Below are 14,602 nucleotides of genomic sequence, written 5' to 3' on the forward strand. Positions count from 1 at the left end.
AAGGGGGTCTCACTAGCATATCACAAAGCATACAATTTTGTAGATGCACGGAGGAAGTGGTACTTCCTCCGACACTAAATACTCATCACGGAATGTAAGTTAATATATGTATATATTTTTAAAACCCGCTACAAATATTTAATGCCGTAGTACTACCTCCATCCCGGTTTACAGGTCCTACGCGTATCCCTATGTTTCCAATTTAACCAACATAACACAAGATATATACTAAGAAATACATATCATTGAAAGTTCAGATGTTGGACTTACTTTTTAATGGTATAATTTGTGCAGTGTAAATTTTATATTATATTGATCAAATTAACGATTTTGGAATACGCGTAGATCCTGTAAACCGGAACGGAGGGAGTAGCTCTTACGGTGGCAGCATACATAAATTATTTAGTTTGGTTTTCAGTTGTCGGAAATTTTTAGCCAGTGTCAATTTTTTTTTCTTTGGGCAACTATACAACCATCGGTCCAGTACCGGAAGAGAGAAAAAAAAATCTAAACTATAGTAATTTTGCATTGATATTTTCTTATGCTTTAAAGTTCGCCCGACCTTAAAATTATTTCCTCCTTCGCCACTGAGTACATGTGAAGGTATATAATTTGGACGAGGTTGTACCAGTCTACCAACCTCTCTTTGCATATCCATCCATGTTAGATTGAGTAATCGATCACCACAGTCCGCAGCTGAACCAGGGCCAAAACAAAACTAAACCGGCGCCGAATTCGCGGAAGCCTTCTCGTGGAGATGAATGTCTCCGGCGCCCGCGGCGTCGTCATCTGACTTCTTGAACCTGTACCACCTCGCGCACGCCAGGAAGTACACCAGGTTTACCGCAGCCATGGCACCGGTCACGAGGTAGAACAGGTCCACCCTCCCCTCGTCCAGGTCCTGCGCCAGCCAGCCCGTGGTCCGGTGCACCACCATCACCATTAACCCACTCGCGTAGCTGGCGAGCGCGAACCCCAGGAAGTAAAGCGCCCCGGCGACGCTCCGCATGTTCTCCGGGAACTGCCGATAGTAGAACTCGGTCTGCCCGATGCTAGCGAACGCCTCAGCAAAGCCCGCCACCACCTGCTGTGGCACCAGCCAGAAGCACGACATCGGCGCTGATCTCCGTCGCCGTTCGTGCTCCACCGCCGCTGCCACCGCCATCGTGACGATGGAGAGCACGAGCCCGACACCGATGCGGTGGAGTAAGCTGATCCCGCCCTCGCGCCCGGTGACACGCCGGAGCGCCGGCACCAGCACCCGGTCGTACAACGGGATCCAGAGCGTGAGGGTGAGCATGTTGAAGACAACGAAGGAGCCCTGCGGGATCTGGAAGCCGGAGTTGCCGAGGCGGCGGTCTGTCTGCGCCGCCTGGAGAACGGTGTAGGTGCCCAGCTGGGTGAGCACCACGAAGTAAACGATCCCCGACGACCAAACCGGGATGATGCGCGCCAGGCACTTCACCTCCTCTACCTGTTGCACCGTGCACAACCGCCATGGGTCCACCGCTGTCTTCCCGTCGGCGCAGAGCGCGTCCTTGGGGGCCAGCACGGCCGCTTTGTCGAGGCATGTGAACTGGTCCGTGTAGGCCAGCTTGGAGACGAGCTTGCTCCGGTGAGGAGGGTCGAACAACTGCGAGGTCGTGTCGGGTAAAGGGAGGCGGCGCTTGCGGGCAGCGGCGACGAGGACCTGGGCGAAGCTGGTGAAGGGGCTGCCCTCGGGGTGAACGCGGACATAGAGGCGCGTGCCCATGAAGAAGACGGCGCATGAGGCGCCCATGAGCGCGGCGGGCACGGCGAGGCCGAGAGCCCAGTTGACGTTGCTCTGGAGGTAGATGATGACGGTGGCGGAGAGCATCATGGCGACGGTGAAGGTAAAGTAGTACCAGTTGAAGAAGCTGGCGATGCCGCGACGGCCATCGGCTGTGCGCGGGTCAAACTGATCGGCGCCGAAGGCCAAGTTACATGGCCGGATACCGCCGGCGCCAACGATGAGGAAGAAGAAGGAGGCAAGGAGCGCTGCCAGCTGGCCGCCCGATGGCCCCTGGCATTGCTCGCCTCCTTTTGGGTTGCAGCTGGGAGGGTGGAGGGAGTGGAGGGCGGCGGTGAGGGTGAGGATGACCATGCCAATGAAGGAGGAGATGGTGGCGGCGGCGAGGGTGGTGTAGCGGCCGAGGTAGGTATCGCTGACGAAGGCGCCGGCGACGGTGGCCAGGTTGCTTGTCCCAGAGAACACGTTGAGGAGGGTGGCGGCGCTCACGCTCTGCATGTGGTACACCGTCGTTAGGTACACCAACATGTTGGAGATCGTCCCGATCGTCCCAAGCTTCTCGAACGTCTCGTTCCCTACACCAAGAAATTGATTTCTTGTTACTAGTTGCTCAGTCATTTCAGTTCAATTTATTGTAACACTAGCTAGCTAGAGTGCTAAAATTAAACCCTGAAATTTACAGTATTTTGTTAAATTCAATAACCATTTGCCAAGATTGGGCACACGTTATTCTTCAACACATAAAAAAAGAAAAGAATCTAAGATAACTAAAATAATGACCCAAACTACATATCATATAGTAACGTTGACTATGAAGGGTTGGATGCTGTATTGTTTGAAGACTTGCTTATAAACCCTTGTACCATAATATGGTCTTGGGCCCTAAGAATGTCATTTTGATTATTTCTGTAAAAATTACAACCTTAAAACATTTTTCGAAACGGGATCTCTGCCCTGGCCTTAATTTAATTGCAGTTTGTAGTATCATAGTTTACATCTCAAGTGCTACTGAAAGTGGCAACATGACTCCACCATCTAAAAATAACATAAAAAGCCTCAGTCGCTAAAAACAGCTTCTCCAAAAAAAAAATCAAATTTTTAACAAGGCATATGAAGTAATCTTATATTTTAAACTATTACCGTTAAAACCACTAGCATATGGTGGAAATATATAATTCCAGTTGAGTGTACAATATTACTACTTCTGATCCAGAATATATATGAATTCCTAGAAATAGTAAGATCAAACTTCCATATACTTGTCCACGAACTAACGAACTACTTAAATTTGTTAGATAAAATTATACCATTATAGATTTTTTGTGAGATGCATTATATGAGTCTATGTTTTACTGCATGTCGTTTCATATGAAGTTTAACGGTCAAACTTGCTTGCTAGAAACATGCAGAATCTAAGATGCCATCTATTTTCGGACCGAAGGAGTAACATAGAAAAAAAAACGGCATGGCCGTCGCAAAAGAAAATAAGAAGTGTCAGTTGCAACCACTTAAAGCTTTTTTTTGTAAAGGAGGTTAGACGACGACGTAAGAAAACAAAGAGGTTGCGCAAGGAAACTAAAATTGTTGGTGATAGTGAGCTGTCCTAGGCGCGGAGTTCTCCTTATAGATATTTTTTGAATAATGGAAGAACAACGCTCTCCCGGTCTCTACCCTTGTAGATAAATTAATTAACCACGGTTCAATCGGCTAAATATGAAATACTTACGTATAATTTAGTATCTCTTATTGTATTTGTATGCATAACAAAAGGGTGCTCCCTTCTTTGGGAAAAAGAAGAAAATAAGAAGGATAACGGAAGCAGATTTGGTGCACATTAGCACCAGTTTAAAAAATATTTAAAAAATGTACATCTGCATTTCAAAAAAATATGTCACATTTATTCCATGAATACATACACATAGCCTGGATACTCGTGCGAAGTTTTGGTAGAAATTGCGTTGTATTTTAAGCTACAGAAAAAAAGAAATTTATGACTACGTATAGGGGCATATATTTGTCAGAAATTTGTATTTTTTGTATAGCTCAAAATACAATAATTTTCCTCCAAAATTAATACCATATCTTCGAAATATTTATATGTATTTTATAAAATCAGAGAACCGGTGCTCATGTGCCAAAAGCACTTTTCGAAGGATAACTGCACTAGCAGAGTTGTGGTCAAAAACGATAAGGAGGTAAGGTGTGGCATGGCTACGTAGCTGCTTTTCTGGACTTGGATGCAAGCCACACACACATGGCCTGCTTTCGTTTTATGTTTTGATGAATGGCCACGCACACACATGTCCTGCGGATTTTGATAGTGTGGGCTACTACTCATCGTCATCGTGAAGCAAGTCGTTAGAGGACATGTCATGTCACGGCACGGCATGGCATGGCATGGCATGCATGCATATGCAGGCAAGTAACTGAATAATTGTCATCATCCGTTCTACTTTGCTTTAACTGCTTCTTTTCCGGTTCTTCAGATCGGCCACATGTATATACTTTACTGGCTTGAGATTCAGTTGAAGAAAAACGATAGAAATTCGCAGCAGAATTGAACATAATGGATATTGCTATGCAGATTACTACTTCTAAATGCATGGTAGATGATTTGGGTCGTGTGCATTGGTTTTCACTCGACATGCAGCTGAGGCCGGTCGCAAAAGAATAATTAACATGGTAATTCCAAGATAGAGCAGAGAGAGGCAGTCAGGCAGGAGGTAGGGATGGTAACTATACTCACCTATGACGTATGGCATGGCCTTCCATCCACGGTGGTTCTGGACGGGCTCGCCGGCGTCCTCCTCAGAAGAGTCGGCCTCTTCCTCGGAGGAGAAGACCTTCACCGCCTTCGTCTCCATACTGGCCTTGCGCTCCTGCTCCTGGTCCTGAGGCTTTGCGGCGTCCATCTTCACTCCACTCCACTAGCTAAGCAGCAACTCGAACAATACTGAAACTGTAGTGTGGGAAGCAGAGGAGAAGAGACAGGGCGTATAAATAAGCCTGGACGCCGGAGTTACGGGATGTTGCTTCCAAGCCCCAAAAGATACTAGCAGTCGAGTGAGAGAGACGGCACGGAAGAAGCTAGCCAAGTTGAATGGTTTCTCTCACTCACTCTCAATGAAACCTGCAGCCCTGCTGGTTGCTGTACTGAGGTATTGCAACAGCTAACGTGTTTCAGACACGGCAAGAGACTAGCCCTCCGTCGACCATGTTTTGGGGTAAGGCATGTGCAGCTGGGTAGCTGGAGGCTGGAAAATAATTGAGGAGAGATTTCGGTGTTTTCTTTTCTTTTGGAAGATTCAGCTAGCAGCTAAGCTATACATACGACACGTACTTGTGAAATGTGATATGCATGTGCGGGCGGCAACACAGGGGAAGTTCAGAGTCTTACCTCTCAGGGTGAAAACCCAAGGTGTGGCCTTAACTGGTTGTGCCTGGCAATATTCTTGTTGGAGGCATTGTTTTGAGAGTGGGGACTATCTTCAGGGTGAAATCCTAAGACCTTTGGTCGGGCGACGACGGCGCTGGTGCACTGTTTTCTTCTTGGAGGCGTCGCTTTTGGAGAGTCTGTACTTCATGTGTTGTCACGGTGGTGGTTGTATTGTTGTTGCTAGGTCTAGAATGCTGTAGCGGGACTTTTATTTCTTAGTTTTCTTTACTTTTTTTTGGCCTGTGTGCATCCGTACTGCCATTAGGGTGGAGCGTTATTACAGAGGCTGGGTGTAATTGGTATCTTTTGATATTAATATATTCTCTTTATCGAAAAAAAACTTGTGAATGAAAGAGAAGCATCCCACGAACGTGCAGTATAGATTATTAATCGACACAAACGGTATCATGCCTAGAGGAGTTGCGGCCGGGCAGTTGCCTGTTCATAATCTACCGTACGCGTGCAGTATAGATTATTAATCGACACAAACGGTATTAAGCTTCCATCTACCGTACGTGTGCAGGACTCACCATACTGTTGTGCGCTCAATGTCCTACTCTCCTAGATCCTAGCAAGATATAGTTAGGAAATGTTGTCGGAGCGCGGCGTTTTGAAGGCGGAGCTACATGTAGCTCTTTATCTTTAAACTCTTAGAATTTGTATTCAAAGTTTTAAAAATAACCGAAACAAAATTCTAGCCACTAAACCCAGTGAAAAAGTAGTGATGGAATGTGTAGACACGCGGCCTTGCAAGGCGACAAGCTAGCCATGTGTAGTGCGAAAGCAGGAAACGACCGTTTCAGTGACTGCAGCTATACATTGGAGCCTTGCGTACGTGGACGCAGACGCGCGGGAAGGGAACCGGCAACTAGCAATGCTCTACATCCAGCATTGGGATCTCCACGCGTAAAGGATCGCAATCGCTACTCATTTTGCTTTATTACGACTAATTTCAAGTCGGCCGTGTCCAGGTTTTACATCTACGCATGTAATTTTTAGGTGCCCAACTAAAATGGCATACACGTGCAGATAAATCAGAATTTTCATTGTACTCTTTTAATTGCTAATCTCTAGCACCTAGCCTTGTAAATAACCTTAATTAAAATCTACAAAGATATGCAGTGGGGAAACCATTGTTCAGCTCTAGAAAACAAAATTCCGAATTTGGTATGGAAAACACGTGCATGTTCATTGATCTAGGTTCTGGGCTCGGGGTGCGTGTTATATTTGGTATGAAAAAGCCCCATAAATAGCGCATACATAGAGATACAATACTCGGGTAGAGACTCTCTATACCGGTATTATACGAAGGTGATTACATAGTTTAACATCACATATCCTTGTATATAGCCTTAATTAAAATCTATAAAAATATGCAGTGGGGAACCCATTGTTTAGCTTTAAAAAATCGGAATTCTCTTGTGTAGATTTTCATGTATTGTCGACTCATTTTGTCATTGTATCCATAGGACCAACTGGAGAAGAACATGTGCATGTTCATGCAGGTTGTGAGCTCATCATCACCTAAACCATGTCGACATTGTTCATATATCGGGGTTCATAAATTAGGTTTCGGTTCTGCAACCAGCAACCATTACTAGCGACATTATAGGAAACAGAATCTTTGCCGTGTAGGAAAGAGATCGGGGAAAGCGTAAAAGAGCTAGCAAAGGTACCTTTTCCGGTAAATGTGAATTGTCTAGCGATGTCCACTGTATTGGTATTCATGTAGGAAAGTTGGCTCTAGGAAACTTGTTTCATTGGTATAACAACATATGTTGTCTCAAATATACAAATAATATTTGGGAGCGCCTAGAGATCAGTCGCCTGAGACTTAATAAGTCTTAGTCGCTGATATCAGTAGCTTATTGAGCCGTGTACTACTTTAGTTTTGACGTTAAGTTGTGTGCCTTCGCATTTGTCACTAGAAAAAAAAATCTGTGCAACCATTTAAGACATAAGAAAAATCTTAGTAAAAATTTACGTGTAACTAGAAAAGACTCATTTCAACCCACATGTAAATGGAAATTCTTAGTTGCGACCCATGCGTAACTGGAAAAAACCTTAGTTGCAACGTATGTGCAACTAGAAAAATCTTAATTGCCACGCTCATGCAATTGGGGAAAAAGTATCAATTGCAACCCACATGTAAGTGGAAATTCTTAGTTACGACGCATACGTAACTGGAAAAAATCTCAGTTGCAACCCACATGTATGTTAAAATTCTTAGTTGCAATATATGCGTAACTGGAAAAATCTCGGTTGCAACGGTCATGCAACCGAAAAGAAAAATATCACTTGAACCCACATGTAACCTAAAATATCTCAGTTACAACTGGAATTGGAAATATGTTCTTTGCAACACATGCGCAACTAAAATGTGCGGCATAAGCGGTTCCATGAGAGATAGAAATACGCCTTGTAGATAGGAACCGTCACCATGAGCCCACTCCACGAGCCCACTCCACAAGCCCACTCTGCGAGGCCCGCAAAAAATAAGTCAGCCCGCTTACGCGTCGGGCCAACAACAACACAAACACACACAAACAACCCAAAAGTCAGAGCACGAATCTACAAGCACAAAACACGAATCTCACAACCGCTCGACTTAAACTTATTAAGTATCAGGCGCCTGGTTTCCAGCAAATCCGGTAATATTTTTATTTTATTTATCCAGAAATAAACTTGATGTAGGATGGCAAATATTATATTTAGATTAAACACATCTACTATAGTAGCAAACTAGATAATATGCAAACTGACACAGGATGTCATATTTATACTCCTACTAGGCATAAAAAGACAAACATACAACCTTCGATGCGGTTAGTTTGGGCCGGTCATAGAAGCCATATGGAGGCGCACATGGTGAGTTGTGCAATTCGTCACTCAAGTGCATTCCCGAAAACCCCTTATTATATTTTGATTAAACACATCTACTATACTAGCAAACTAGATAATATGCAAACTAACACAGGATGTCATATTTATACTCCTACTAGGCATAAAAAGACAAGGAGACAACCTTCGATGTGGTTAGTTTGGGCCGGTCGGAGAAGCCATATGGAGTCGCACATGGTGAGTTGTGCAAGTCGTCACTCAAGTGCATTCCCCAAAACCCCTTATCACATCTACTTATACATGATTTCAAGAGACATGTTTCTGGAGGCCTGCTCTCCCGATTTGGTGCATGTTTAGAAGAGAGATCGATAAAATCCAGAGCTGGTGAAAAAACAATCTCTCGTAGGCCTGTAACAGAGCGATGATGGAAGATGGGGAAAACATAATTATTGCTTTGCAGTTGCCACAGACAAGCACACGTATCCCTCAATCTTCCATTGTAAGCAAAAATTCAAACCTCATCAAACATTGTAAAAAAAATTAGAAAAGAAGAAAAACACATTACCCTCAGCCTGAACCGATTTTGTTGGACTGGTTGTTATGAGGCCAGCGGGGTAGAAGGAGTGCAGGTGTATCAGTCCTCTTCATAAGCTCTCAATGCAAGCAACAGAGCAAACATTTTATGTTGGTTTATTTCCCTCTCTACTGGCAATCTGGAACTGAACTTGTTTCACCACTTCCTATATATGCATGAGTGGATTTATCCAGGAATTATTGATGGGCCTAACTCAATAATTCCAACACATTCCACCAACATACCTACTAAGCAAGACCCATATACAAGACATTACCTAAGAAAATACGTTATTTCTGAAAACCCAAAACGATCAAAGGAAAGTCGAACTCCTCGGAATTCAGTCTTCAACATCATCGGCCGGGAGTCAACGTCACGTGTAGGGTGTTAGCTAGGAAAAGATAGATTTCTGTCCTAGGTAGACTTTTCACTGAAATATTTCTCAAGTAGAACTAGTTTTGATACATTGTTATAAAAAATACAAGGAGGCAATTATTACCGCTAGGAAGACTAGTTAAAATAAAACCAAGATAAACAGACAAACAAACAACGGAAACCGCAAACCACGAGTAAATCTCAACACTTTTGATGGTAACATACAGTAGCTCCTAGTGATGCCACAGGCCAGAGTTGTCCAGGGTTGTGCTACATCGGATTTTTCAAACATACAGTGACACAGTAGCTTCTAGTGAAGCAACATATGCTAGTTGCTAGAGTGGACTTTTGGAACGTGAGACGGTCACTTGAGCGAAGACTCTTTTAATGTATATCACATCAGAGGGCATCTCTAAAAATTAACTAAGTACTTAGAAAATGGGCATGAACCTTAAAACTTAAACTGTAGAAATCTCATTTTTCTCATTGTTATAATCGTTGCATGAATAAATTCAACTATTTAAGTGATAGTCGTATGAGTATACTCCTCAGTCCTCAAATACATGGCGTGTAAGTTTAATAATGAAGCCAATGTTTTCTAAGTTTGAACACATATATAAAACAAAACATCATCAACTAAAATATTGATTATATACAATATGAAAATATATCTTATCGTGGATCTTTTTTTTCGAAATGGAGATTAAAACCCTGGCTTCTGATGCACACAACCTTTTTATTAAGAAGTTACAAGTACAGTATTTATAACAAATCACGCATCACCTAGAATTGATACAAGAATCACCCAGCGAAAGAAATAAAACATAGTATGACTACACATCAACGTAGCCAACTATTATGTTGCCAGCCAGTCTAACACAAAATATTCTGAGCGACCATCTGGAACCGTGTGCATCCAGAAGCCATAGCATTCCGCTGCCCCTCCGGTGAACACAGATCCCACAGATGAACCCAATGTGACACCATATGGATAACCTGTAAAAATGAAAAGCTTTTTTTTGGTTAGAGATAATATCATTTCTCACCCTCCATATAGACCAACATAAAGTAGAAACTTCAATTCGGATGAATGCCTTAGATTGTCTATCAACTCCATTTAACCAATTACCAAACATATTCGTAATATTGGTTGGAGGTGGGAGATCATATGTGAAATTAACCGTGCGCCAAAGAAGTTTAGCTAAAGGGCAATGGATGAAGAGGTATTCAATAGTCTCCTGCTCCCCGCAAAAAACACATTTCATACACTCATTCCACCTATGTTTAGCTAAATTATCTTTGGTAAGCAAAACCTTGTTGCTCAGAAACCGCATAAATATTTTTACCTAAGAGGAATTTTAACTTTTCATAGGTATTTTCTCAAAAAAGGTGTGTGGTCATTCATAAGATCCTCGTACATAGACTTCACCGTAAACAAGCCATTGGTTGTCAAACTCCAAACAAAACCATCAGTCTCTTCATTTAAATTAACCATCATAAGTTTTTGGCATAACTATAACCATAAAGTCCATTGATACCCACCAACAGCCGCCTGAAACTGATATTCAGAGGTGTTTGAGCTAACACATGAGCTACCGTTACATTCTTGTGATACACAATATTATAGAAAGATGGATATTGTTGGGCTAGCGGTATTTTTCCTAACCAAGTATCTTCCCAAAAACGAGTAGTTGCTCCATTACCAACTTTAAAAAAACCTCTAGTAAATAATTCGTCCTTAACCCCCAACAATCCCTTCCAGAAGGGATAATCCGTAGGCTTAGCTTTCACCTCAGATAAGGTCTTCTGTCTTAGGTATTTATTATGTAGCAATTCTAACCACACCCTGTCCTCATTAAGAAGTTTATAAAGCCACTTACTCAATAAACATCTATTTTTGAGTTCGAGAACCTCAATTCCTAAACCCCCTTGATCTTTGGATCAACAGACAATATTCCATTTTGTAAGTCTATATTTTCTCTTATTTTCATCGAACTGCCAAGAAAATCTAGACCTATAGAAGTACAACCGTTTCCTTACCCCAACAGGTATCTCTAGAAGGGACAACATAAACATGGATAAACTTGTTTAAACTGAACTGATAAGGACAATTCTATCCCCATAGGACAGTAATTTGCCTTTCTAGCATCCCAATTTACCTTCAAACCGGGTCTCCACTGGATACCAATCAGAATTTTTTAGTTTCTGTAATGGATAGGAATACCTAAGTACCTAAAGGGGAGGGAACCAGCACCGCATCCAAATATCTGCTTGTACTGATCAACCTCATCTTTTGTCTTACCAAAACAAAAAATCTCACTTTTGTGGAAGTTAATTTTAAGTCCTGAGAGCTCTTCAAACATACATAGAATTATTTTCATATTAACAGCCTTCAAGAGGTCATGCTCCACAAAAAAAAGGATTGTATCATCGGCATATTGTAGTATAGAGATGCCACCCTCAACAAGATGAGGAATAAGCCCCCCCAACTTGATCATCATCTTTTGCTCATTCAATTATGATGGCTAGCATATCAACTACAATATTAAAAAGCATTGGAGACAACGGATCTCCTTGACTCAAACCATTTTTTGTATAAAAGTGAAAATAATGACCAATGTCATCATTCACCTTTACTCCGACACTACCCCCTTGAACAAATTGTTGAACTAATCGACACCATTCTGGGGCAAAGCCCTTCATTCTCAAAGTCTGTTGTAAAATGGGCCATTTCACTTTATCGTATGCCTTATCAAAATCGATCTTAAACAAAATCTCATCCATTTTCTTACTATGTAACTCATGAATGGTTTCATGAAGAATGACCACCCCTTCTAAAATATTTCTACCCGGCATAAAAGCTGATTGTGTTGTTTTTATAACCTTTGGGGCAATCCCCGTTATACAATTTGTACCCACTTTAGTAAAAAATTGAAACACACATTAAGTAAACAAATTGGTCTATATTTTTGAATTTGAACCGCATCCTCTTTCTTGGGTAATAATGTGATTACACCAAAATTCAGTTTATAAAGAGGCAAATCTCCTTTCCTAAACTGATGAAAAAGCGCCATTAATCGTCATTTATTACCTCCCAATTTTTTTGATAAAACTCCACCGAGAATCCATTAGGCCTGGGAGTTTTATTATGTTCCATTTGTTAGATTGCCTCATATACCTCCTCCTCAGAAATATGAGTTGTCAAAATCTCATTTTCATCAGCTGAGATATGTGGAATGTCCTGCACCACCTCCTCTACTAAAGAAATATTATTTGGCGCCAGTGCCCGGAAATAAATCCTATACGACCTGGGTCGCACCCTCCCGATGGCTGGACCCAGTCCTGCGTTTGACGTCTGGCAGAGCGAATCTCAAAGCAGCACTAAGTTCCTAATCCCATTTTCTTCTCCAGGCTCTGGCGTCTCTCGCTCCTGCGGTCCTGCCTGATGGCGCCCTCTGGGGCCCTCACTTCACCACCCCCACTCCGGCGACACCAATCTTTGCGCTGCTGAGTGCTGACCATCGGCGCTCAAGCCACGATTGCTTGTTAGCACAACTCGAACTGATCGAATCTGAGTTATCGAAACAGATTCACCTAAGTAGGAGGATAATCCTGCAAATACCTAAGTAAGATCTTTCGTGGCTGGACGTCGGTGGTCAGCAACACAGCGAGGATGCGGCGGCGCCGAGCAACAGGCAAGGCTCGGTACGCCAGAGAAGAGAAGGGAATCAGAAGTTCTGGCCATACTGCTTTAGATTCGCTCTACCAGATGTCGAACGCAGGACTGGGTCCAGCCATCGGAAGGGTGCGACCCAGGTCGTATAGGATTTCTTTCCCCCCAAACAATTTCTTATAGAATTCCGTAATATAGACCTTCAGATTATCTTCACCCACAATGGTTCCTTCTTGTTGCTCTAACTAGAAAATTTTCATTTTTTGATGTTTCTCATTTGCAATCAAGTGGAAGTATCTCGTATTGTCCCCCCTTCTTGAATATGTTTAACTTTCGCTCTTTGAGCCTATTTAGACTCCTCTTCTCTTATTAATTTATTTAGATTTTCGTTTGCATTTTTTAGAACTTCCCTTTCCGACAAACTCAAGTGGTTTGTTTCTGCTTTCACATCCAATTGATCAATAATATCTAACAGTCTCTCTTTCTCTTTTTTATACCTCTCACTTTGATTTTTTCCCATCTTTTAAAGAATTTTCTTATGTGCCTTAGCTTATTCAACCAAACATCCATCGGATTCAAACCCATCATAACCGATTTCCACTCTTTTTCAATCATATCAAAAAGCCTTATTATCGCAACCAATGCAATTCAAAAGAAAATTTTGGTTTATTACCCAAGTGAGCTTTTACCCCATAATCAATAAGAATCGGTGTATGATCGGAATCCGCCCTTGTCAATGTACGAACAGTGACTAAGGGAATTTTTTGTTCCCAAGAGATGGAAGCTATAACTCTATCTAGGTTCTCATAAATTGGTTCCTCTCGACGACTCGCCCACGTAAACTGTCTGCAAGATAGAGTAATCTCACGCAAATTCAAGTGTTCAATGATTGCATTAAAGATAAAAGGCCAACGAGCCTTGAATATCATTATATTTTTCTTCTCTCTTCCATATAATATTGAAATCACCACCCACCAATAAAGGTAATGTTTCAGCCTCACATGTTCGCACTAATTCTGCCAACTATTCAGCTTTATGCGCGTCTTGGGCATTCCCATAGACCGGCAGCAAAATCCATTCGTAACCATCTCTTTTACACTTAATATGGAGCTTTACACAAAAATCTCCAGTACTCACCTTTATCACCTCGAGACTATCTGAATTTATTCCAACTAAAATACCTCTAGATCGACCAGGAGGTGGTAAACAAAATCAAGAGTAGTTATACCCCGCCGCAAGTTGATTCAAAAAAGGAATAGAGAAATTAGATCTTTCGGTCTCCAACAAGGCTGCAAAATCTAATTTGTACTCCCTAATTACCTCTTTGACAAACAAATGCTTAGCAATATCACTAAAACCACCAGGATTCCAATTTATTTGTTTTAGATTCTACATTATGAAAACTGTTTTTTAATTCTTTTCCTAGTACTTATCGTGGATCTGTTGATAGTGATTTGTATATATACTCAGTGAAACTTAGATATAGCTAACTTTTCCGCTAAACTTATATGCCATGTAGTTGGGGACATAGGGGGTATATTTATCCCACTTCACTTCTATAACGCAGTAAACAAAGGTATTTTTCGGTTTATGCACTTTAGGCCGGGCATCCACCATGTTGGCTACTAGCTATCCTTAAAGGGAAAAGTGAACATTAAATAATCTCACATACATAATAGAGCCTATCTTTAAGTTTTTCACAATCTTAAAATTACCATCCAAAAGAAATATACTAATAGGGAATCTTACTTTTACAACTACGGTATGCAAAGTGATTAAATAACAAAATTCATTACAAAACCATTGGACACAAAGTTTCGGTTTGACGATTTTTTTCTAACACGTGGGGCTTATCTTACGGTGTAGTTTTTCAGCTTACATTGTGATGAAGTTTATTTGCAGAAGCCTGCTCGGTGGGTCTGATCTTATGGG

At 42.0% G+C, this 14,602-nt stretch overlaps 1 protein-coding gene across 1 annotated transcript; it reads right to left on the minus strand.

The window, feature by feature from the left end:
• Positions 1-508: 508 nt before the first annotated feature.
• Positions 509-4,833, minus strand: LOC127297230 (protein NRT1/ PTR FAMILY 2.11). The gene is made up of 2 exons (XM_051327526.2): positions 4,518-4,833; positions 509-2,346 (listed from the first exon to the last, which is right to left on the minus strand). The coding sequence occupies exons 1-2, from the start codon at positions 4,681-4,683 to the stop codon at positions 719-721; spliced, it is 1,794 nt and encodes a 597-aa protein (XP_051183486.1). The 5' UTR covers positions 4,684-4,833; the 3' UTR covers positions 509-718.
• Between the last annotated feature and the right edge of the window lie 9,769 nt (positions 4,834-14,602).

This window comes from Lolium perenne, chromosome 4 (genome assembly GCF_019359855.2).
Source record: "Lolium perenne isolate Kyuss_39 chromosome 4, Kyuss_2.0, whole genome shotgun sequence".
In the NCBI taxonomy this organism is placed as follows: Eukaryota; Viridiplantae; Streptophyta; class Magnoliopsida; order Poales; family Poaceae; genus Lolium; species Lolium perenne.

Coding starts and splice junctions, on each gene's coding strand:
- LOC127297230 (XM_051327526.2), bottom strand. CDS start 4,683: ATGGACGCCGCAAAGCCTCAGGACCAGGAGCAGGAGCGCAAGGCCAGT. Junction 2,347..4,517: donor GGCCATGCCATACGTCATAG/GTGAGTATAGTT, acceptor TTCTTGGTGTAG/GGAACGAGACGTTCGAGAAG.